At 41.2% G+C, this 24,861-nt stretch overlaps 1 protein-coding gene across 4 annotated transcripts in view; it reads right to left on the bottom strand.

The window, feature by feature from the left end:
• Positions 1-11,040: 11,040 nt before the first annotated feature.
• Positions 11,041-24,861, bottom strand: part of BCLAF3 (BCLAF1 and THRAP3 family member 3) — a 37,734-nt gene continuing 23,913 nt past the window's right edge. For 3 of the 4 annotated variants that reach the window (XM_042458731.1, XM_042458733.1, XM_042458732.1), the window contains 4 exons: positions 22,173-22,287; positions 19,496-19,591; positions 13,758-13,907; positions 11,041-11,448 (listed from right to left, as the gene is read on the bottom strand). In XM_042458731.1, coding sequence (XP_042314665.1) covers positions 11,434-11,448; positions 13,758-13,907; positions 19,496-19,591; positions 22,173-22,287 — 376 coding nt within the window. In that variant the 3' untranslated portion in view covers positions 11,041-11,433. The remainder of the gene's footprint in view (positions 11,449-13,757; positions 13,908-19,495; positions 19,592-22,172; positions 22,288-24,861) is intronic. The other variant, XM_042458734.1, reaches the window with a different exon arrangement.

Here is a 24,861-nt window from a genome sequence, read left to right as displayed (position 1 = left end):
GGGAAAGGGAAGGGAAGGGAAGGGGGCGGCCGGAGGGAGGGAGGGGGCTGGCTGGTGGGGCTGGGCTTGTGGGGCTGAGGGGGGGGCTCCTCCTTTTCGGGGCCCTGGTGCTGCACCCACTTGGCTTGCTGGCCCCCTCCTTGGCTGGCTTTGGGGGGCTCCAAGGATGCTGCTGCCTGGCTTGGCTGTGTTTTGGAGGGGGAATGTCGCAAGAAGGCGCCGCGCTGGCCTTGCCTTGGCTTTTTGCAAACCCTAAAGCCCCCCCCCCTTTGAAAGAGAGGGAAAAGGGTGACCCATGGCAGCCTCTTTGGGCCCCAAGGAGGACCAGGCACCGCCAAAAGGAGGACCTTCTGGGGGGGGATTAGGGGGGGCTTGGCCAAAGAAAAGCAGTGTGAGTCCCTGCTCAAAATGGAGGACGGTGTTTTGAAAGGCTTCCTGGGGGGAAGGGCGAAAAGGAGGACGTGTCCTGGAAAAGGAGGACGCCTGCTCACCCTGGAATTAGAGCGTTTAGTTCTGCTCTAGAAATGGCTAGTCCAAAGCCTTGTTGGCTCCTAACAAGATTGTTCCATTAGAAGCATTTTATCCCTCCTGGGCAGAAGGGTGGAATGGAGGACATGTCCTGGAAAAGGAGGATGCCTGGTCACCCGGACCTGGAGGAACTCAGGCGTAGCTCCGTGTGTGTGTGTGTGTGTGTATGGGGCCAGGCGCCCTCCATTTCCAGGACACGTCCTGCATATCAGCCTTCTGACCTGGAGGAAACCCACCATGTCCTCCTCTTTGGGAACATGTCAAAGAAACATGGGTTTTGATTTTGATGAGTGTTTCTTCAGCTTTGAATTAGTCAGGTCCTCCATTTGCCTCGAATGTCCTACATTTTGCGGTGCCTCATCTTCCTTGGTGGTGAAGATATCCAGGCACCCTGTGTGTAGTGTTACAATAGGTGCCAGCATGGCGTGGTGGTTTGCGTGTAGGAATGGGCCTCTGGAGGCCAGGGTTCGAATCCTGGCTGGGTCATGGAAACCACACTGTGTGACCTTGGGCAAGTCACACCATCTCCTCCTCAGACAAAAGGAAACCTGCTTTGAAGACACTTGCCAAGAAAACCCTGTGATAGGGTTGCCATATGTCAGAAACGACTTGAAGACACACAGCCACGGTATTGTAACACTAGTAGCAACAGTACTAAGATGAAGGGCCTTCTTGTAACTCTCTGCAACGCCTGGCAAGCCTCGCCTGGGGCGGAATTGGTGTTACAATCGAGGACAGCAAAATGCAACAGTAGCCACAAAAGGGCCACACCTTTGTTGAACAACTGAAATGCGGAACATGCAGCATGCAGGCCTTCCAAGCCCCACTGGCTTCTTCATCAGGCAAAAGATGATTTTTAAAAAATCATAAAGCATTGATGAGGAAGCCAGTGGAGCCTGGAAAGCTTGCATGCTGTGTGCCCTGCATTTTCACAAACCACAATGTATAGGACCGTGTCCTGGAATAGGAGGATGTCTGGTGACCCTAGAAATGACATGATGGCACACAACAACAATAATTTTGCTCAACAGATTCCCAAGATTGGAATTGAATACTGCACTGGATGGGAATAAACTACTGTTTTGGACACCTCAAAGCAAAACCGAGACCAATCTAAAAAGCCATTGTCTACTCGGCCTGGCTGAGTCACACAGCTGCCAAATGGTTGTTGGTGTGGCTGACTCCTTTCCCACAACCCTGACCACGCTTCTCTTGCCCCAGCCTCCAAACCACAGGGCCTCCCCACAGCAGCCCCTCATAGCCCACACTGCACTCTGGCCTCACATGCAGAGGCAAGAGGCAAGATAGCCCTGGGGCTTTCTTTCTTCAGAACCAAAATGCCTATATAAGCAGGAAACAATAAAATTTCGTCTGAAGTAGATCAAGCCTATGAAGGCTCATGCTACAACTTCCGCTGCATCCACACTGGAGAAATAATCCAGTATTATTTCTCCAGTGTGGATGTGGCCATCCCTTTGCACACTTCAAAAATGAGTTACACATGATTTGGAACCACCATTTATGGGCCAGATGACCAAATCTATCCCATGAGACAGGTGAAATGTAACTGGGCTGGCCTTCTATTAGGGATGCCTGGAAGAAGTAAAATGTATAGTACTGGGGTAGAAGGAAGCCATGTGCAGCAAAAGCAAAAGCGCTACATCCTGTTCTCAAGGGCACCATTGGAACCAGGGGTGGGGGATAAATGAAACCCATTTGTATGATTCGCAGAGACCACGAAGAAGAAATGAATATATTCAAGTGACAGGAAAAGGTCCTTCTTACAGCATGTTTGGGACTAACTGCTAAAGTAGTTGTAGCATAAGCTTTGGTCTACTTCTGCAGATACCCAGCCCAATGAATGTACCATACAGTTTGCCCTCCATATCCGTGGATTCCACCCTCCACAGCATGAAAATATTTTTTAAAAAATATAAATTCTAAGTTGATACCATTTCGCTAGGCCAGGCCTCCAAAACATATAGGCTGGGGGCCGCATGTGGCCCACCAAAGGATTTGAGGTGGCTCATGAGGATGTGGAATGACTTCAAGGTTTCTCCACTACCTAGCCTCCTGAGCAGAGGAAGAGGAGGAAGGGGAAATGCTCATCCTACCAAGCTCCTCTACCAGCTAGCTTTCTCCTGAAGAGAAGGCCAAGCAGAGGAGGAGGAGGAGGACAGACAAACTCACCCTGCAAGGCTCCTCCACTGTTCAGCTGTCTTCTAAGGAAAAGGACAGGTGGAGGAGGAGGAAAAATGCTTGCCCCAAGGTTCCTCCACTGGCTGGCTTTCTCCTGAGGAGGAGGACTGGTGGATGAGAAGGACAGGCAAAAGTTCACCCTCAAAGGCTCCTCCTTTGCTCAGCTTTCTCTTGAGAAGGGCAGAGGAGGAAGAGGGGCAAACTCTCTCCCCTCCTGGCTCTTGGTCACTTGGCCTTCTCCCAAGGAGACCTCAGGGTGCAGGGGAAGGACAGGCACTTAGCTTTGTCCTGAGGAGATGGCTGAGCAGAGGAGGATGAGGACGGAATTAATATTAATTAATTCTAATCAATATTATTAATGAATATTATTCATGAATTAATATTTAATTAAAACCTATCTGCGGCCCAAATAAGTTTAACTTATTTTAATTTTGGCTATGCTATCATTTATAAAATAACTGAAATGGCAGGGTAGAAAGGTTGGATATAGAAGGTGCAGGCACTTTTTTTTCTCAGATCAGTTGCTGCTGAGATTAAGTGTGCTGGCAGTTGAGGGCCTCCTTTCACAGCTAAAGGCTGACAGCCTATTACTCCTGCTATTACTGATGAGCCTGTTCTGATAGGGAATAGGATGCATGAATTGCAGGAGCCCAGAAGAAATGAGTAAATGTATGTTTTTAATGTGGGAATGCCCTCTAGAGGATAGAAACATACACTACAGCAGGAGCCAAGCGGAGTGTACAAAATGCCATGAGGATGTCTATGGTCCAAAACGCAATGCAGAAATAATCCAGTTCAAGACTGCTTTAACTGCCCTGACTCAGTGCTATGGAATCCTGGGAACTGTAGTTTGCTGTGGCACCAGAGATCTCTGACAGACAGATCTCTGACAGAGAAAGCTAAATGTCTCACAAAACTATCGTTCACAGAGTTCCCTAGCATTGAGCCAGGGCAGTTAAAGTGGCCTCAAACTGGATTATTTCTGTAATGTGTTTTGGACCTAACTGTAATGTGGTACACAGCAAAAGAGATCCAACTGTTATCTGTGACAACAGAATGGTACTGCAGAAAAGCTGGTGGGGCTGAACTAGAGTCCAACATAAGAAGCCCAATTGATTCAGATTAGTGAATCCATGCAATCCAACATGCCATATTCACTATGGGCAAATCATATTAAGGCAACAATCCTATCTTCAAAACTCCACTTATCGTGTTGAACATGTGTCTGTGAACATGATGGAGTTAGGGATTAATCCACACAGAACATTTTATTAATTCTAATTCAATATCAAATGTATTATTTTCTCCATCTGTCCATGAAATATCAGCTTTAAGTAAATGATTAAGAGTGTTGAAAAATAGTGTTAGATTTCATGGTATGCATCAATCCAAATCAGAGGTGAGAATCACACAGTCCTCCAGATGGACTATAAGTCCTAGTTGCCCTAGCCAGCAAACATCTGGAGGGACATATGATTCCCACCCCTAAAGTAGAATTGCATTACAGAAAAATAGCAAACTGTATATGACAGGATGCAACATGGGTGCATTTTTATGAAGCTGCATGATCCAAAGAACCATCAAAGGCTTTTTACAGAGTGGAGAAGAAACTTTAAAAGATTTATGGCTAACACAGTTATTATTTCCTAATTTTTTACTGTAGGAAGCTGACAGAATAAAAGCAGTAGAACTCTGCAAGTAAATACAGGGTTGCATAATTAACAGTTGTATGGAAGAAGTAATTTTGGTAGATGCAGCTTTGTTTACCAGTACAGAAAAATATGTTATTTGTATGGCTTTACTTTTTAGGTCTTTTCTACTTCTTTCAAGGCTGCCCTTCTGATTCCTAGTTTTATTTCTTGGCTGCAGTCACCATTCCAATCAGTGTTTGAACTTATATATGGGAACTCTTTATTTTGATTTTTTCATTGTCTAGGTTGAATTTATGGTACTTTGTCTGTGGTCATTATTTCAGTTTTATTTATCTTCAGTATTAAGCCTGCCTTTTCACTTTCACCTTTGACCTTCCTTAGTAAATGTTCCAAGTCTGTGATGTCTTCCATCAGTATTGTGGTGTCATCCACATATCTAGATCATTGATGCTGCTTCCTCCTGTCTACATTCTCCATCTTCTGAGTCTGAACCTGCTAGTCTTATATTTTCTGCATACAAGTTGAGCAAATGGGATTGTGATGGTGAACCTATGGCACATGTGCCCTCTCTGGCATGTGAAGCAATTTTAGAGGGCACGTGGAGAGACAAGAGGGTGGGGGAAGAGGAGGAACAGGTGTGTGCTTCTTCCTCCTCTCCCCGAGCCCTCCCATGCCTTTAGCTGCCTCTCTGGAGACAGCTAAAGGCCTGGGGAGGAAAAGGTGTGTGCCTTTTCCTCCTCTTCCCCTGCCCTCCCAGGCCTTTAGCTGCGGAGACAGCTGAAGGCCCAGGAGAGCTTGGGGAAGAGGAGGAACAGGCACAGGCCTCTTCCTCTTCTCTCTCCCCCCCCCCTTCTCGGGTCTTCAGCTGTCTCTGAGCAAGTCCTGCCTCCAGAAAGTGGAAATCCCACCCCAGAGCACAGAAGTCCACCCCTCCAGAAGTGCCGTTCCCCCTGCCCCCTTCAGGGGTTCTGCCTCCAGCACCGGGTAACACCTGGTAGCTGAACACTTATGAGTTGGGCACTCGGTCCCTAAAAGATTCACCATCACTGAAATAGGGTGACAGAATGCAGCCTTGACTGATCCCTTTTCCAGTTGTGAACAATTTTATTTCTCCATATTCTGTTCTAACAATTGCTTTTCCCCCCCAAGTACACATTTCTAATCAGGATTATTAGACGTAGTGGGAGAGTCATCCATTGCTTTTTGTGATCTGTATAACTCAACACTTTCATGATCTATACAATCAAATAGAGTCAATAAAGCACATGGTGATTTTTTTCTTTCTGGAATTCTTTTGTATGCTTCATATGATCTCTAGTGCATTTTCCTTTCTTGAGCCCCACTTACCTTTCCGTGTATGGTTGGAATCTGTATTATGTATGCAAATGGGGCATACAAAGGAATTCCAGAAAGAAAAAAAATCAGCATGTGCATAATTTTACTTGTTTGGGACATTAACGCTATTGTCCTATAGTTGCTGCAGTCTTTTGTGTCTCCTTTTTTGTGGATTAGGATGTATATTGATGGTTTACAGTCTGTTTGCCACCATTTTGTTTTCCATATTTGTTGACATATATTAGAACTAGAATTAGGCGATGGGCAGTGAACTTCAATATTATTTCTGAATATGTTTTGATCACTCAGAGGTCAATTAGCAAAAGTCATCCGATAAATCAGCTGAAACAAAGTATTTTTTTTCCTAGAGAAGACTACAGCAGATGGGATGTACCATATATACTTGACTACATGTCAAGGGCAAGTTTGGAAGTCAAAATTATGGATTTTGGTATGACCTGGGGAGTAGTCAACCTAGGGGCATATAGCAACTGATCTGATGGATGAAGCAAAGGAAAACAATGCCAAAGAACTTTTAAAAATTCCAACAAGTATAACCATTTGTGCTTATACTAAAAGCAGGATGAATGAGAGAATAGAGGGGGGTGTCAGTGCTTCCAGAATAGATTATGCTTTCACCTTTATCCAGGGGATAGTTCTTTTTTTAAAAAAATAAGATTTAAAGTCCAGTACTTACCCATGGATAAGTCAACCCAGGTTTTTGGGTCAATATTTTGACTAAAATTTCTAGACTTATACATGAGTATATACAGTAAGTATTCCTGAGAAGATTAATATCATAGTCTATGAACTAATGAACTAGCATTTCTTTGATATATGCTCACTAATTCCAATTGCAGTAACACAGCAGCTTGTATTGCCATCTGAACTCTCGCAATAAAAAAGGAAACAGGAATGATTGGGGGTCGGCCCAAAACACAACAGTATAAATAATCCAGTTTGTGACTGCTTTAACTGCCCTGGCTCAGTGCTAGGGAATCCTGGGAATTATAGTTTATTGTGGCATCAGAGCTCTCTGACAGAAAAGGCAAATTTCTCACAAAACTACAGTTCCCAGAATCCCTAGCACTGAGCCAGGGCAGTTAAAGCGGTCTCAAACGGGATTACTTCTGCAGTGTTTTGTACCTCCCCTTCTCACAACTACGAATTAAGATCTCATTACTCAGTAATTGTAAAATCTCATTACTTACTACCACTATTTCATTAAGTTCTCACTGTGATTTCTTCTCACTACTTAAAAAAAATTTTCAACTGCAACAAGTCTCAATTTTTCCCTCATACTATTGCCCCACAATAGTGAACTATGCATTTGCAATGCATTTCTCTAATCCCCAGAGCCATTATCCAAAGCCAGGCAAGTAGTTCTGGCACAAAATGCAGAAATTCCTGTACTAAATCTCTCTGTGTTTTAGGGTTTGTTTGTTTTTTAAAAAATACAATAAGAACAAAGCACATAGCATTGTAATTCTTTGCTGCCTGAGGCTGCTGCCTTGCTCTCCCAAATGGGAGGGGCAGTCTTGAATTCCTCACCTCATTTTTATATAAATGAGCTCATTTGGATTTATTTAAGTGGATATAAGGAACATAAAATTATACCTGCCACGTACAAAGCTGTTGAAGTACAATGTATAGTGTAAAGAAAACATTAATGAGCATTAATACTTGCTTTCTGCAAGCGCTCAATATAGCATTTTGTGAATCAAAAAATACTGTACTTTTCCCACAGAAATATAAAGAGAAAACTGTAGTTTTATGACACTCCAAATGTTGCTTGACTAAGTTCCAGCATCCCTAACTTCGATAGCCAGTAGTGAGGAACACAGGGAGTTACAATGCAACATCTGAAGGTCCACATGATTCCCACCCCTTGTTGAAATAGAAAAAAGGGACACTTACACCAATCCTTAAAGAGTGTGCAGTTTTTAAAGTTATTTTTTCTCTAAATTTTACATTATTAATTCTCAATACCTTTCTGTCCTTCCCTTCTCTCTCTTGGGTGTGTGCTATCAAGCATGAATTTTAATACTCTATAAAGAATTAATTTTAAGCATTATGAAAAATAAAATGAAATGTATTTTTTTCTCTGAAAATACTGTTAGCTTTGCTATTCTGAGATACCATTCTCTCTGATTTGAAAGTGTGTTGCACTTTCTGACAAATCTTCACATGATAACTAGCAGAATACTCTAGTCTATGCACTTTTACTCAGAAATATGTCCCACCATGTTCAAAGTACGTACATTATGCCTAAGTAAGTATAGACAGGAATGTAGCCTAAAGCACCAAGCAGTGATCCACTCTTCAGTCTGTCTTAATACTGTTCTCTTGCAAGAAAGAGTTCAAAGTCCTTAGTTAATAAACTTATTTTTGCAAGGATTTCTTCTTTCTTTTTAAAAACAGTTTTGAAGTATTAAATATTTATAACATTTATTACTAGTGGCAAAATACCATATTAGTACATATCAGGAATATTGTTTTCCAGTTTTTCAAAACATGGTATTAGATTGGAATCATAAATCTGACTTTAAAAAAAAAAGCTGAAAATGAGACTAGTAGAAACACAAGCTTCAACATCAATGTATCTGTGCTGTGTAAGAAGGCTCTAGTTGGGAGCCTTTCTCCACCCTTTCTTCATACTTGCCTTTGCATGGAATGATCTACCCTGGAATTCATAATTCTCTTTTCTACAAAAGCCACAAGCTATTGTTTTACAGATGTTGTAATACAAGATTACCAATTAGTGACTAGTGAACTATGGAACTTACTTAGTGGCTTACTAACTGTTTGCCATATCACATCCAAGTCTTTCCCAAAATCATCTGGCCAGAGCTCACCTGTCTTTCTAGCAACAAGGAAACTCATTACATAGTTTTAGGAAAGATACAGTCTTTTAGTCCACTGTGGCAAATGAAACCATTAATTTGAGCTCCTTGGAAGAAGGCAGAATACAAATGTAATACGAGTGTATTTAAATAATACTGCATCATACTCTCCTTGTCTATATAAAGAATCTCATTGGCTTTTACATTTTTCATACTTAGATGGGGAACTGAAGCCTTATTGGCTCTTCAAACATGTTTATTTGCTGTGAAATACACATGACTTTGCACAGCAAACAAGAGTAAAACATCCATGGTGGTTTGTTTACTCAGGCCTAAATTCTAAACAATCAACTCTGTAAGGAGCAAGTATGCTGAGCTGATGTAATGGATAGTATCAAACTAGCACTGAGGAAATTTGACTTAAATCTCCAATTAGCCACAAAGCTTAATCACTGACCTTCAACAAATTATTATTTCCTTAGCCTAACTTACTTTTTAATGTAGATACAATGGTGTAACAGTGGAATAATAGTCTAAAATAAGCAGGTAAATATGGCAATGAGATGAGTATCTATACATGAAGAACTTTTTAAGGAGTTGTAGTACTTGGGAGCATGAAGAATAATCCTGGTACTTGCTTAGTTTTGGACAAAAATGTGGGTCAATGGCATCATTGCAAGGTCAAGTAGAATGCTAACACTGAAACCATGAACTAGTTATCCAGAACAACCAAGAGGGTGTTCCTTGTCCCCTTCAAGTGAAAAGAGGAAAATCACTTTAATATTAATAATCTTTATACTTCAACCAGCATTCTTCATGTTATAAGGGAAGGGATTATAATTCTTCACAGTATCCAGTATCATCACAGTATCATCAGAATATCTTGAACATGGGTGCTACCATTGTGGCTGATGATACAGAACTAAAAATAGGCTGCTGAAACACATACATAAAATGTAGTACATCCACCACCAAAATCTCTTGATCCAGAAGGTCAAGCTCCATGCAGAAGCAGAGCCATATGTAAGCTGTACAACAGAGAATGATTCTGTACAACATCATTAATTATCTATTTATGTAATTAATGTTCTGTCTTTCTCTATAATGAGACCCAATGTGGTATATAGTAAAAGATTAAAACAAAATATGGTTAAAACCATGTTTTATACTTACTCAAGAGATTAAAGAAAATACACATGGTTCTGGGACACATGTAATGTGCTTCGATAATCAAAACTACACTTGTCCCTCCAGATTCGCAGGGGTTAGGGGCGGAAGACCCCCACAAATCCAAAAAAAACTGTGAATAATGGGGGGGGGGACTAGTGCACCTGTGTTTCCCTTCCTATGCCTCAAACAGCTCTAGCAAGCTGTTTAAGGTACTGGAAGGGCAGGGGAGTACATGCTGGCTGCTTCCTCCTTCAATACCAAAGTCTGAGAGAGATCCAGTGACCTCTCTCAAATCCTGGGAATGAAGGAAGGAGTGCATGCTGGCCACTTCATCCTTCTGTCCCAAGGTTTATGAGAAGTCCCTAGACTTCTCTCATACCTTGGGAGCAAAGGAAGGCGGGCGCGCTGGTCGCTTCCTCCTTCAGTCCCAAGGCTTGAGGGAGCTCAATTAACCCCGAGTCCCTAGCTGTGTGCTAGGGCTGTTCCCTTCATCCTTGGCTTTTCCCTCACTCACAGAGGAAAAGCCTGGGAGGGACGGAGAGGGAAGAGAGCACATGTCACGCACACAACTAGGGACTCATGAATCCACGATTCTGGAGGGACAACTGTACACTTTCCTAAAGGCAAGCAGATATAATTATAACAGGACACAAACTTTAAAAACATTTCCAATTGAAAATAGCAGCAGTATGTAATCTCAGCTAAATCGGAATAAAAATACCTGATTTACATTAAAATGGATCAGGCATGGTGATGACAGACTTGACATAAGCCACACACTATATCTTGACCTTTATGTCTACACTAATAATAAGTGTGATAAACTAACCAGGATATTCCAAATGTCTTTAGAAAAAAGGAGTGCCATTCATGTAAAAGTAGACCTTTGTGAGGCATCAAAAACCTTTGGCTTATGCACTGACTTACCTGGATGTTATCACCCTAAAAATGTCTTTGTTTGAGAGATCTGTAATGCCACACAACCTTTTACACCAAAGCCCTATTAATATAATTGGAATTGGATAGAGTAAAAATAAGTACCAGGATTAAAAAAAAAAATCAAACCAGCCAGTTGGTTGTTTAAAGTGCAGTTGCAAAGTTATTCCTATGCAATGCAGTTTGTTAATTCATCTTAAAACCTTATTTCTGAATGACTTTGAAAGATCCAAAGGGTTTTTTTTTTAGCATATTTACATTGCTCCATACTTGGATACCAAAATATAAGCAAACCCTGAACAGAAGAAAATCTCTTGGTAAACCAAACTAAATTGGAGAATATTTTCTTGGGGAAACAACATCCTGTAATCACAGAACACAGGCACTTTTTGGCTTTTTATTATATAAGCAATAAACTTTAAACATATAAATTTCCATGTATAACAACTCAAGTTCTAGTAACAAAACCATGCTTAGAGGAAAAATGGTTTTCAATAAATAAAGATTCCCTTCAGTTGTTTTATTCTGGACTTGCCTGCAAGAGGAACTAAAAGGAACAATCCTATGATGTTCAGTTGGATGCTATATCTGAAAAGCCATTATTAAAACTGTAAAAAAGTTCTGCAACATTATACTACTGAAAAATAAAATTATCTTTATCAAGAAAAAGTTAAAGTATTAGTTCTGCTTTGTCTATTTCAATTGTTGTCAGAACAGTCAATGCACAGAGATGCTCCCCTTCAGTCATCATCAAATTTCAACATTCCAACTCAAATTTCCAGGCCCTATTAAAAAAAGAAAGCAGACATTATTTCTTTAAAACAAGATTCCCAAGAGTTACCAACAAACCAATCTATATTTTTCTTAATTTAGTTTTTATTACAATTTGGTTTTCATTACAATATATTATTTTGTATTTTATTTTTATTCATTTATAAATTTTATTCACTGGAAAGCTACTTTTTAAAGCACCAAGTTTCACAGGGCTATAGGGAGCCTTGTCATCTGGCTGCTTTGGAACTGAAAGAACTCTGAGACTTCATACCCTACGTACTTGTCTAAATGAACTATTGTAACTAATTTAAACATTCTGCAGAAAATAACACTTGCCATAATCTACAATCAGAACCAGAACTCTACAAATGCAATGCTTCTGGTTGTCTGCAGGCTAGCTGAAGGTCAGGCAATAGGAACACCTGGGGCAGAGCAGAGCTAGGATAGCACAAGATAGCCCATGCTGTCCTGGCCCTGGCACTCCTTAGATCAGTCCCCAAGTAAGCGTGAGGATGGGTGGGTGTTTACACACCTGAGTTAATCCAGGATCTGCTACCAGCACACACTCCTTACCTTGCTGCACTGTTGCTCGTACAGTTGGCTCTCCTTATCCATGATTTTTTATCCATGGATTCAAGTATCCATGGTTTGAAAACATTCAAAAAAGTATACATTCCAAATAGCACACCTTGATTTTGCCATTTGCTGTGCCACTGTATTTAATGGGACTTGAGCATCCACAGATTTTGTTATCTACGGGGAGTTCTGGAACCAAACTCCAGCAGATAACAAGGCCCTATTCTATTCAGAAACCTTGCCCCCATCACCACATCTGATGTGGAAAGGGGGTGCTTGGCTGCACCCATTCCTGCATCAAACCTGGTGACAGGGGGCTTCTGAGTATGAATGACAGTACGTCAATGAAATGAAAATTTATTTATATCCCGCCTCTTCTGTTTTGAGGATCGAGGCAGGTAACAGCACGATTAAACAATATACAAGGTAAGGAATGCAGGGGGCCATGTAAAAAGCCAAGATTTGCTGCATTTCCAGGACACTCCATGGCAAACCCAGGCTCAGATTACTCTGGTATCAGCTGTTTACCCCAGGAGCAGGCCAGATCCTCAGTTAAACTGGCAGGATCAGGCAGGATCCTATCCCCAGGGTTTTTGGCCTGCGTTGTCTGAATTAGAGGATGTGAGGCCATGGGTAACCCTTGCAGACAATCCCAAGTTTTGAGTACTATTTAACAGTGAGCAGTTATCAAATAAAGAAGTTTCATATGTAATCAGCACGAATATGCATAAGAAGCCTACAGGATGTTTTAGACTGGATCAAGTAAAGCCTTGAAAATGAGACACTCCAATTCAAACACTTATGTTGTAACAAAAATGAGGATTGCCTTGCTGCATCAGGGCAAGGCCATACTAGTCCAGCAGCATATTCCCAAAATATTGTTAAGCAAACTGATTTAAGATCACTAGGTCCAGTTTGGAGAAATAATCCAGTTTGAGGCCACTTTGAACTGCCCTGGCTCAGTGCTAGGGAATCCTGGAAATTGTAGTTTATTGTAGCACCAGAGCACTCTGACAGAGAAGGCTAAATGCCGCACAAAACTACAGTTCCCAGAATTCCCTAGCATTACGTCAGGGCAGTTAAAGTGGCCTCAAACTGGATTATTTCTGCAATGTGTTTTGGACTTATAATCTCAGATAAAACATGCCTTGCAGTGTTCCTGTGAAACTGAAAAGCTACTCTGAGCTTTTTCAGTACAGTGATGAAATATTCCCCACACCCCCAATATTTTTTTGACTGCAAATCACAGAACATCACAGCACTGGTTATGCTGGTTAGGCCTCTTGCAAGCTAAAGCCCAAAATATATAAATAGCCAAACATCCCCCACCCATGACTTAGAGATACAAACAAACAGCTACATTTATATACCGCTTCATACTGAACTAACAGTGTCTAAGTGGTTTACAACTGTAAGCTAATTGCCCCCAACAATCTGGGTACTCATTTTAGCAACCTCGGAAGGATGCAAACCTGAGTCGAGCTTGAGCCCTTTCCCTGGTATTGAACTTGCAACCTTATGGTTTTGAGTGAGTGGCTGCAGTACAGGCATTTAACACTATGCCACCAGGGTTCCAATACAATTGTAACAGGTGAACACAAATTATAGAAGGAAAAAATACAGTCCAAAATCCTGTAATTGCTGCTATAAGGGGGGGGGGGGGAAACCATCTTGAATTCTGTCTTGAACATTCAGCAGGACTGTAATGACTCTTCAAATTCTATTAATTATATTTAAAGTTTACCTGATGTTTCCGCAAAAATCTTCCTCTCATTCTATTAGTGGTAAATCCCCTTGCTCCAGCGTAACGTAACCTCTGATATTTAGCCTGTATATACAAACCCTTCTGTACCAAGTTTGATTTGAAGTGGGACCGACCATCATTGAAGTTGGGCTGTTGAGGGGAGAAAATGGTCAAAGGAACAGTTTTCAGAATTCTGGCCCAAAGTACTTACTTTAATATGATACAGTAAAAAAGTGTCAGTTGAGGACATTATCCTACACACAAGGTTTCAATATAGTTTCTTTTCCTGTATTGTCTTAATATATCGCCACCTTAGATTTTCTTGCAGCTTTTGACAAAAGCAGATACCTATTCAAAAATTTTGCCCCATCTCTAAATTCAATGAGAATACCACAGTTTTTTTCCTCTAAGTAAAAATAATGGGAACTGACTACCCAATAAAAATTTCTACAGCATACATAAAGGAAATACCAAACACAGACATTCTATCAGAGCGGAAAAAAAACAGTACACAGGATTTTTAAAAGTTGCAATTTGTTTCTGCTTCTTCCTCTTACAATCCTAATACTACGATTATATTTTAAAGCCTGTAGAAATAATGCTACAGGGATATTAGGAAAATCAAGTGGGAATTCCTTAATCCACAGCATGTTTTCAGAAAAAAAAGCTACTAGCACTCTAATACCACCAGCATTTCTGCCACAGCTGAATACAGCTGTGAGAAATACGTGCAAAGCAATAAAAAACAATGTATTATTCAGGTACAACACAACATACGAATGTCAAAACAACGTCAGCAAATGTATGAAGGAACACGTGATCACAAGGAAAAAGACATATTTACCGAAATTATCCAAAATTTACAAAAAACAAATACTGTAAATCGTTCCCTCCTTTTGTATACTAATCATAAAATACAAAAATAAAGAGCATAGTTGCAAAGGGGTTATCAATATTTAAAAAAAGATATATCAGATTATTTACTGGGCCAAATGATTACCTTAGAAATTCTGTAGTACTTACAAATGGGCTAAAAAGATGTCTCTAACATTATTATTCCTCTAGGCACCACTGTCAAAGATAACATAATATGCCCTAATTCCGAAAATTTACCCAGCATTTTTGTTTCTGTGGCCCAGCACATTCTACTAGGAGTTAAGAAGCTTATGTGGCTGAACACATCAAATATTGTTCGACCTCACTGCATAACTTGCAATCAAATAGATTCAACAGGGTCTTTATTTACAAACTGCATTCAGTGACTGGAAATAGCCTTTAATTATTTTTTTCAAGTGAACTGCCATTATTCAAATTATAAATAATATTGTACATTTTCCTTTCCATACAGACTCAAAGTGACATTGGCGGGATACAGACGGGCAGGGGAGGACGTCTTGGAGGTGTATTTAGCTGAATGCGGAGCCTCCAGACGGCCCGCCCCGGGGGCGTGCTTCAGATGTTGGAGCTTCCACACGGGGGGCAGTGAAGACGCCTCACCTGGGTCCGTTTCGGACCCGGAGCTTCCATACCGCCGCCTCGGAGGACGCTGCAAAAAGAGAGGCAGCTTCCGCACGGGCGGCCCAAACCGCGGCTTTTTTTTCTTTTGCCGCATGAGAAGTGCGCAGCTTCGCAGCTGCAGCGCTAAGCAGCGGCAGCAGAAAGCCTGTCTGCGCATTTAAAGCGCCCAAGCCCCTTTAAACTTTTTCCCTGTGACTTTAAAGCTAGACAGGAGTGGTGTGAGGTAGCAATGTCCAAACTCTGTCCTTCCAGGCGTTTGGACTTCATGTCCCAGAATCCCAGACCACAGGGCAAGGTGGCTGGGGATTCTGGGAGATGAAGTCCAAACACCTGGGAGGACAGAGTTTGGAGATTGCTGGTTTGGGGACCAGTGAGCCAGGCATGGTGGGAGGAGAGAACAGGAAGGGTAGAATAGAGTAGATAGGGCTGGGAGGGAAGACATGCCCTGGGAGGCGAAATGATGTCTTTATGGGACATCATGGGACCTAGTGCCTTCTCAGTGCTCCCTGCCCCTTGATCCCAGGCCCTCTCTAGTTGCCCTTTGCCTTTGGGGGCAAGTTTAGAGGGCATCAAAAGGTCTTGGGCACATTCAAGCTCCGGGGTCTCTTTTTTTTTTTTTCCTTTGCCGGCTGGCGAATGCGCAGCTGCGCAGGGCTAAGCAGTGGCGGCAGAAAGCCTATGGGCACATTTAAAGTGCCCAAGCCCCTTTAAAACAATGGTGGTCTCCTGCCAGCTGGTGATCAGCTGGTGTTGGCATCCTTGTCCGCTTGCACTTTGCCAGTGTCAGCAGCATCATAGATGCCTCCTCTCCTTTGGTCCCCGCGCTCCTGCTGAATCTGCAATGCGCAGCCACAGCTGTCTCTGCTGCCATCTCCCCTCACCTCCTTTGTACATATGTCAATATTTACAGTTTTAGCGTTTTTTATTGTTAGGTGAAAATGGCAGAGGAATGTGTGTAGGGGTGCACTTTAAAGTCGAAACTTTCCAAGCAGCGCATGCGTACATGTTGCTCTAGGGTTAGGGTTAGGGTTACGAGGCTTAAAATGCGCCGCAGCTGTGCCTCAGCTTCCACAGCTGCATGGCAGCGGACATTGCAATTAAAGCCTGACTGCAAACTGCGCATGTTCCAAGACCCCAACTCACTATGCGACGGAGCTTTTAAATGGGCAACTTAAAGTAGCGGCGTAGCAATTCTGGTGTACCGGTGCAGCAGCTCTCATGGCTTCTTCCACTTCTCGATATGTGTCAGCATTCAGGTAGGACTGCTCCAGTTTCTGCAGTTACTCCAGTTTCTGGGACCATATAGCTATAATGTCAGCCGTCTCAGTATGAGACCAAGACGTCCCCCTGCCTTTTTTCGGGGTGCTGGTGGATGGCTGAGCCATCCTGCCTGGTGGCAAAGGGGAGCCGCCACACAGCTGTGCCAGGAGCAGCCAAACTGTGCCCGTTCCCAGGTGAAAATGGCGCAGGAATGTGTGTAGGGGGTCACTTTAAATCCCAAACTTTCCCTTTTCACTTTCTACAACCAAAACATCCACCGGCAAAAGTTACAACTTCCCGCGATTCTAGCAACGCATGCGCACAAGTGGCTCTAGGGTTAGGGTTACGAGGCTTAAAATGCGCCGCAGCTGTGCCTCAGCTTCCACAGCTGCATGGCAGCGGACATTGCAATTAAAGCTTGGCTGCAAACCACGCATGTCCCGGGACCCCGACCCATTATGCGACGCAGCTGACACGGAGCTTTTAAACCGGCAACTTATATTTGCGGCGTAGCAATTCTGACGTATCGGTGCAGGAGCTTACAGACGGAGCTGCGCAGGTACGCATCAAACAGAAAAGAAGCGGAAAAAAGCAGCACCTTTTTAATGCCGCTTCTTCCCGCTTGGGACGTGCGGGGGGCGTGTTCATGACGGCATTCAGGTAAAGCCCGTCTGAAGGCTCTACCTTCATGACGTCATGAGTACATCCCTTTTTGCCCGTCTGTAACCCGACATTATATCAGTTTGCTTCCAAACTGGCCTCTGATTAAAGGAAGCATGAGTAGATGGAAAGAGGAACAGGCTTTCCCCCTCATTTATCACAAGATAGGAAAATAAAAATAAATACTTTCCTCTCTCTCTCATAGAAAGTTTGTGAGGAATAATGTGGTTTCCAAAAAACAAAAACAAAAAACCTGTATACTTTTAGATTAAGTCCCCCAAGCAGGCATTATAGATATATTCTATAGGATATGTGGGACAACTATGATACGAACTATGCCTGTACTGGCAGTTGGTAAATAAGTACTAATGAACAATTTCCTGTGTCTCATAAAACAAATTAACAGAATATTAAAGACAGTAAAAGTAATAATTTGCAAGTGAGACAATATTTTAATTATTAAAAGTAGGGGTTTGTTTTGTTTTTTAAAAAAAGATGAACATGCTGCCCCAGATTCTTTTTTTTAATTAAAATTTATTAATACATTCTAAAACAAAACATGACAACAAACAGTACACCAAAACAACAATAAATACAGGCAATAACCCAGATAAGGCCCTGAAAATTATAGATAAAAGGTGTATTTAGGGATCCTGAAAGACATCTTTCCATAAAAATTTAGCTAAAATTGGGGGATGTCTAGAGACTAAATCTTGCTGGATGTATTCAATAAATGGGTGCCAAATCATATGAAAGGCCAATCCAGAGTGTAAGCCTCTCGCTCTGTTGTTATCTGCCATTTTCTCCATTAACCACAAGTCCCAGAGTCTAGTCCACCATCCTGCAATATCAGTTCTTGGCTATCTCAAGCCTGGCAACAGCCAGAGGCAAACTAATAAGTTCTTTATGCTGCAGGGCTTTATTTTCATTCAAATGGAGAACAGGAGCAGGAGTGGTGATAACTGTATATCTTGGAGATCAGTTGTAAAATTTCTGTAAAATACTCATGCACTAAGGGACAATCCAGCCACATACGCACAAAGGTTCCTCACAACCCCTCCAGCATTTTGGATTAGCATTGGTAGACAAACGAGCCAATTTGACTGGGGTGAAGTACCATTGATGAACCAACTTGATAGTATTCTCTTTAATGACAGTGGACCTATTTTTAAATGGTAAATGAGTCCAAATATTTTTCCAGGTCTTACTATCAATTGAAAGGGAAAGTTCTGCTTCCCATCCTGCCTTATGAAGCGCTGAGTTCCGAAATGTTTCTTCTAGCAGACAATTATATATGCATGCTATTTGGCCTTTAGAATATTTAGCCGGAGAGACATACATGTTTTCAAAAAAAAAAGTAGGTGGGTGAGGATATTCCTGTATCTGAAGCAGTTTCTTTAAGAATAATTATATCTGTATTATTTGATACCAGTCTTGATGACCAGAGCCCAGAGCACAGATCAGTTGCTCTGTTGTGATAGTCGTCCCATTGTGGAACAGATCCCTAACTGTATACAGGCCACAAACCTCCCAGACTCAAAACTGCTATTTTTCTGGGCTCTGGAAAAGAGGGTGAATAAGAAAAGCTCATAAAGGGGAAGAGTAGGGAGCCAAGAGATGCCTCCATTTCTTCCACAAAACCAAGGCAGTGAGCAAAATAGTTATTAAATTTTTTTAGTGAATTTATATATAGATTCAGAAAAAAACTGATCAAAGGTAGCAGGGGATGCAGTGTTAACTTCAATCAGACTATTTCTACCCAATTGGTCAGACTATTTCTGCTAATCAGACTATTTCTGCCCCAGATTCAATACACTTCTTTCTTTCCTATTTTGAATGGGAATCACATGCAGTCTGAGAGTCCCAAGAACAAAAAAGAGAGTAAAAGATGCAAATAATCTGCCTATATTGCAAATGTTTTTGGAACTAGTTGTTCAGACCAGAACTTGCTTCTTCACTTCTGGAAAAATAATGCTTCCAGTACAGTCAGCTCACTATGCATAATCTTAGATGGGGAGGGAGTACACAGCCCTCCAGATATTGTTGAACTGCATTGCCAATTGTGAGCTATGGTAAGCATAGCCAATGGTAATGCCTGATGTCAGCTGCAATCCAAAAACATGTAGAGGACCACAAGATGCCTGCACTTGTCTTAGACAGTATACATTCTTTTTTTTTTTTTTACTTCAGTTCTCAAATGCTGAATTTTGTTCAAGAACAAGTACTGCAAAACTGGAAAAAGACAGATGGAGAGACAGAAGAAAAAGAGTGATTATGATTGAGCAAAATTGAAGTCATACCTTGAATGGTCTTCGAAATCTTTCAGGATTTTCAGTATTGCCTTCAAACTGATTATGTGCAATGTCATTGTGTGATTTTGCAGTGTAATAATGATTCTGGATTAAAAGAAAATTGTGCTCTCTTATTACCAGTTACACATCTAAATGCTTACAACTTTGAAAATTACAGTATTATAACAAATAGATGCCAACCTCAGTACCTGCAAAAGCCTAAATGACCCCTTAAACACTCAAAAAGCAGTTGTTTTAGAGTAGCTTGCTAATGCAGCAGACAACTTTTCATTCATGGCTATCGTAGATGACACGTAGTCACTGTAGCATTTGTAAAAGAAGCAAGTGCTTATGGACTAAAGTTATGACTGTACTCTTTTAACTGGTACAGGTACATTACATTGATAATATCCAGCACAGAAAAGAGAATCTTGTGGCAACGATGTTGTTGGACTGTAATTCCCTGAATTCATCACCATTGGCTATGTTAGGGCTGCTGGATGTTGCAGTACATCGGTTGCAGAAACAGCACTCTGGGGCTAGATAATTTTATTGCAGTATTTATTATTCATATTGATCCACCAATCTGCCCCAAATCTGTAGTCAGAGTAGTTAATTTTCACTACTTATTAAAACAGTTATTTTTATTTTTAATATTAAAGACATGCAGTCCTCAAGTACTTCAGTAAATTGCTCATCTGGTGCTGTAGAAAAACCTGCCTCTAAGGTCCCACCATAAATGGCATTACTAACTTACTGCTGATCAGTTTGTTCCAGGATATTAAATATATTATGTCATCTTAAAGGGCAGTCTATGCTTGAAGGAATGAGCTTTGCATATCATTCCATTCTCTGATTACTAGTACAGTGGTACCCCGGGATACGAATGCGCCGCCTTACGAAATTTCCGGGTTACGAAAAAAATCAATTGAAAATAATTGTTCCGGGTTACGAAGGTTATTTCGGGTTACGAAAAATTTTTTGGTGCTTTTCGGTGCTATTTCACACGAAATCGCGGCTTTTCCCCATTAGCGCCTATGGGTTTTTCGGCTTGCGAAGTATTCCGGGTTACGAAAGCGGCGGCGGAACAAATTAATTTCGTAACCCGGGGTACCTCTGTATATCATTTGGATTAATATACAGCATGAATAGCCAAAACAATTTTGGTCTGTTCTCCCCCTTCATTGTTGTATCTGGTACTAGAAACAATCCAATATCCATGGTTTGCAATAACATGCTACTAGTGGCATTAATATTCTGTGACACAGAGGAGACACGTTATTTAATGCCAATGTTTCTTATGATCTTAAACAGCTGTGTGTAGGTGTAATTGTGCAACATATGTAGGGCACTCCTTTTCTATTTCTCAATTTTATCTGCCAGTGTGATTTTCACTGTTCAGTTTCAGGTAATGTGTTCTGGGAAACTTAAAACATTTTGATCAACTTTTTCAGAAACATAGAAGAACACAGACTAATGGGCAGTGTCTATCATTAGGTGTCTACTGAGAATATGTTTATAAATATTTCCTGGTTTTTGGTTCAGTCATTTTTTTCAGGCTTATCCAGTCAATCAACTCATGATAATTTAGGTACTAGAAAAGGGGAGGATCCAGAGTCAACAAGAATGACTACCATCATAGTGACTCTGAGTTTCATTATGGCTATAAATTCGCATCTGTAGTATTTTGCTCTTGAATGAAAACCTGCCTAGAAGGGATGAAAGTTGAGAGGAAGAGAAATGAGAGTTTCAAGCACAAGTGAAGATATTGCCTGGACACTAGATTTGCATGTTGACATAAACTAAGTCTACCAACTCTAGTAGGCAAGTCTACCAACTCTAAACAATGGAGGGATAAATCTGGTATACAAGTTTTTCATAGGTCAGGCCTATTCAGCTTGATAGACTTGACAAAAGGCTCTGGTTGCTGGACTAATTGTATTAGGGGCAAAACAGACCAGCATAATACACACGCTGCAATGCCACTCCCACGCCAGTGTCACGCTGCCTGCCCAACCAGACAGGGGGCAGTGTTGCGGAGCTCTAGTGTTTATATACAGCACACCACAGGAGCACCGAAAAGGCTCACCGTGGCAGAAAGTGTGACTTTCTTTCTGCCTCAAAAATGAGCAACATTTTGCCGCTCCTTTTTGGGTTTGAAAAATGCTAGATCAGGGCTGCGGTGTGTGGTTCTTTGTTGAGCGAGACTGTGTTCTTAATTATGTACAATATGTTAGCAGGGAAGTTACGGGCACTATTCAATTACTGAAAGGAGTAGTAAGAAGAATTGTCATCTTGTGCTGGAAGCCCTTCTCTTTGATGTTGGGATGGTGGATAAGGCTGCACTTGCTCAGTTTAAAAAGAAGGGCATGCTGTCTGTGTTAGGACTGCTTGTACAACCCTGACTAATAGAAATTATAGGGAGCTACAAAGATCAGAAATACACTGACAGACACAGCTGTAGAAAGAAGGAAACCATGATTAGATTTTTGTCTCTCTCAAATTACTGTATATGCCTGGAAATAATACCGGGGGGGGGGGGGGTCCTCCAAATTTCTACTGCTGACAGGGGCCAGAAGTGTTACAAGGGCACCTATAATTTGGAGATAAAACAGAAGAATCCCAATGCAGTTCATTCAGTGTTAAATACAGGATGTGAGAACCAAGGAATTTCATTTTAACTTACTATGTGAGTTTTCTTAATAAACTTCCTGAAAGGTACACTTAGGAATCTTGAAGATTTCTGGAATCCATGTGTTTGAGAGGTTCGTATCTTTGGAAAATTGCCTCTCTGTTCATTCCTAAGTAGACAAAATATTTAAAGCTGTGAAATCTAAAATGAATTCAGTGTAAAAACTGTAATTAAGAAATTATTTTAGAGCAATTTAAATATTAGTAACTCACTAACCAGATAGCCTATTCAATACCAAAGCTAAACATATGCAAATAAAAAATTGAATATGAAGACTGTGAAAATGAAACCAAGATATTATTTTAGTAATGTTTCCACCACTCTCATAATTTTACTGGAAAGAAAGCCAACATAGCTAGCTAACATAGCTCAGTGAGGTAAGTTTTTGGAAATCGCCCTCTGTTGTATGAATGATACCTAATTACACATTAAGGCTAGATCCAGACTTAAAGAAGATTTAATGAAATTAATGGGATTTAAGTTGTTCTGGATTTAACACTGTAAATACAATTTGACAGGTCAGAGATTCACACAGGTGCCAAGTTTAACTTTCACAAATGTAGTGACTCTGTAATGTAACTATAGAACAGTCATATGTAAACTGCAGAATATCCATGAAAATAATGACGATCAGTGAAAGCAAGTTCAACAAATAAGAAGGTGGCCACTAAGAATCCTTCCTCCCCTTTGGTCTCATAATGTGGACCTGGACCTTCATACAGGCAACAATTTCCAGCAAGATATCCCTGGAAGACTATAAGCACAAGCACTACATGTTGGTTCTGTGTGTCTATGTGTACACATATACGTGCCTTCAAATCACCTGTTGAACTCTATTAATTTCACAGTGGTTTCCTAGGGAAGGAAGAGTCAAGAGGTGATTTTGCCAGTTACATCCTTAGAAATGCAGCCCATAGCACCTGGTATTCATGGGCAGTCCCCCATCCAAGTATTAACCAGGGCTTACAACATTGCTTAGCTTCCAAGATCAGACTGGATCTAGTGCCCTTAAGATATTTAGGCCCTAGACCTTGCAAAAAGAGCCCTCTGTTTTCTGACATTAACTGAAGCATTCAAATAAACAAGTAATTTTGTTCAGCTGTTGTGAACAGAGGCAACAAAATTAACAGAGTTCAATGACCTTAATTTTATTAGGCAGAAATCATGAAACAAATCAAGTTAGATTCTTAGTAAACTGAAAGGGAAAAGCCAGTGGCTCAAAACGTAAATGTCATCCAGACAAAATCCTAAAGAGGTTAAGCATTCCACAGCCTTGAAAACAAATGAATGGGTGAAGAGTCCATATTAAACTTCAGAAGCAATATACAGCATCTGTTTATACAGTCGGTCCTCGCCTTACGCAGGGGATCCGTTCCGGATCCCGCCGCGTAAGGCGAATTCCGCCTATGCTCGAGCCCCATTGGAAACAATGGGGCTCGTGCACGGCGGCACGGCGGTGCACAGGGCGCAACGGGCACGCGTGCCCATTCAAATGAATGGGACGTGCCGCCCCTTCCACCCCGCGCGGCTTGAGCACGTATGCTCAAGCCGCATATGGCGCGGGCGCACTGTACCATGTTAACTCTAACGAAGAGGTGCCTCCACCTCCAAGTGATGAAATCATTGTACAGTATTTCAAATGGCTTTTGCCCGGCATAAAAGAAATAGGCTAGCCACATAAGTCTAAGTACCAATTCCACACAGGACAGTAAAAATGTCTGAAACTGATTCCAGTAAATACAACTAGACTGTCCTGACACTTTGAACTCAAACTCTCTAGTCAATTAGTAAATTAAACTTTATTGGAATATGGTGTTATCTGGCCTGCAAATTTGGTGACAAATTCATTATAGGGAGCTGAAGATGACTCATCCTCTAGCAGCCCGTCCAAGTTCACCAGGCCATTCATCACCCAGAAAAGCTTTGCCAGACAGCACTTTGCAAACACTATGGTTGAAGACAAGATATATTGCTTTGCTGCTGTTGCTGCTAAAACTATTTCTACTGTGGGATTTTTATAGCCTAGATGCAATAAACCCAATTTCACTGATCAAAAATACAAACTAAATTAGTTATTTAAGTAAGATTCTAAAATCATGGTTATTAACCAACTAGAGAAGTTGGAAGTGAAGAGCATATGCAGAAAGGCTCCACGAGAAGGTCTAGGACATAGTAACAATACCATGAGATAAAGAGTTATTCAGAGAAACTAAAGACATCATATTCACAAGGCTGATCTGAACAACTGTTTAGCTTACATTTATTACTATCCCTACACTGTCCAAAGCATCAATTACACATTCTCAAGCTTTTCCTAAAATACGTAGAGCTGGAAATATTTTAAGAATTAAAATGTAATATAAAAATTAAAGCTTCTTAAAATACTGAACACATATGAACTGCAGTTGACCCTCCACATTTGACTTTTGTGGATTAATAAGGGATTTAATATGTTCTCTCTGGGAATCTCTAGGTCCTCCACCACGACTATTGTCAGTGTACACCGGAAGTCACACTGGATGACCTAGAGATTCTTAGAGAGAACACTTCTCTAGGCATTTGTAGGTCCTCCAGCACAATTTCATGGTCAACTTCTGGCAGATCTTGACCATAGAACTGCCCTGGAGGACCTAGAGAGTCCTAGAAAGGTGTTCTCTCAGGTAAAAAAATGGTTTTATTATTT

This window comes from Sceloporus undulatus, chromosome 3 (genome assembly GCF_019175285.1).
Source record: "Sceloporus undulatus isolate JIND9_A2432 ecotype Alabama chromosome 3, SceUnd_v1.1, whole genome shotgun sequence".
NCBI lineage: Eukaryota > Metazoa > Chordata > Lepidosauria > Squamata > Phrynosomatidae > Sceloporus > Sceloporus undulatus.
The sequence above is the reverse complement of the archived record's forward strand: the minus strand, read 5'-3'. Positions and strand labels throughout refer to the sequence as shown.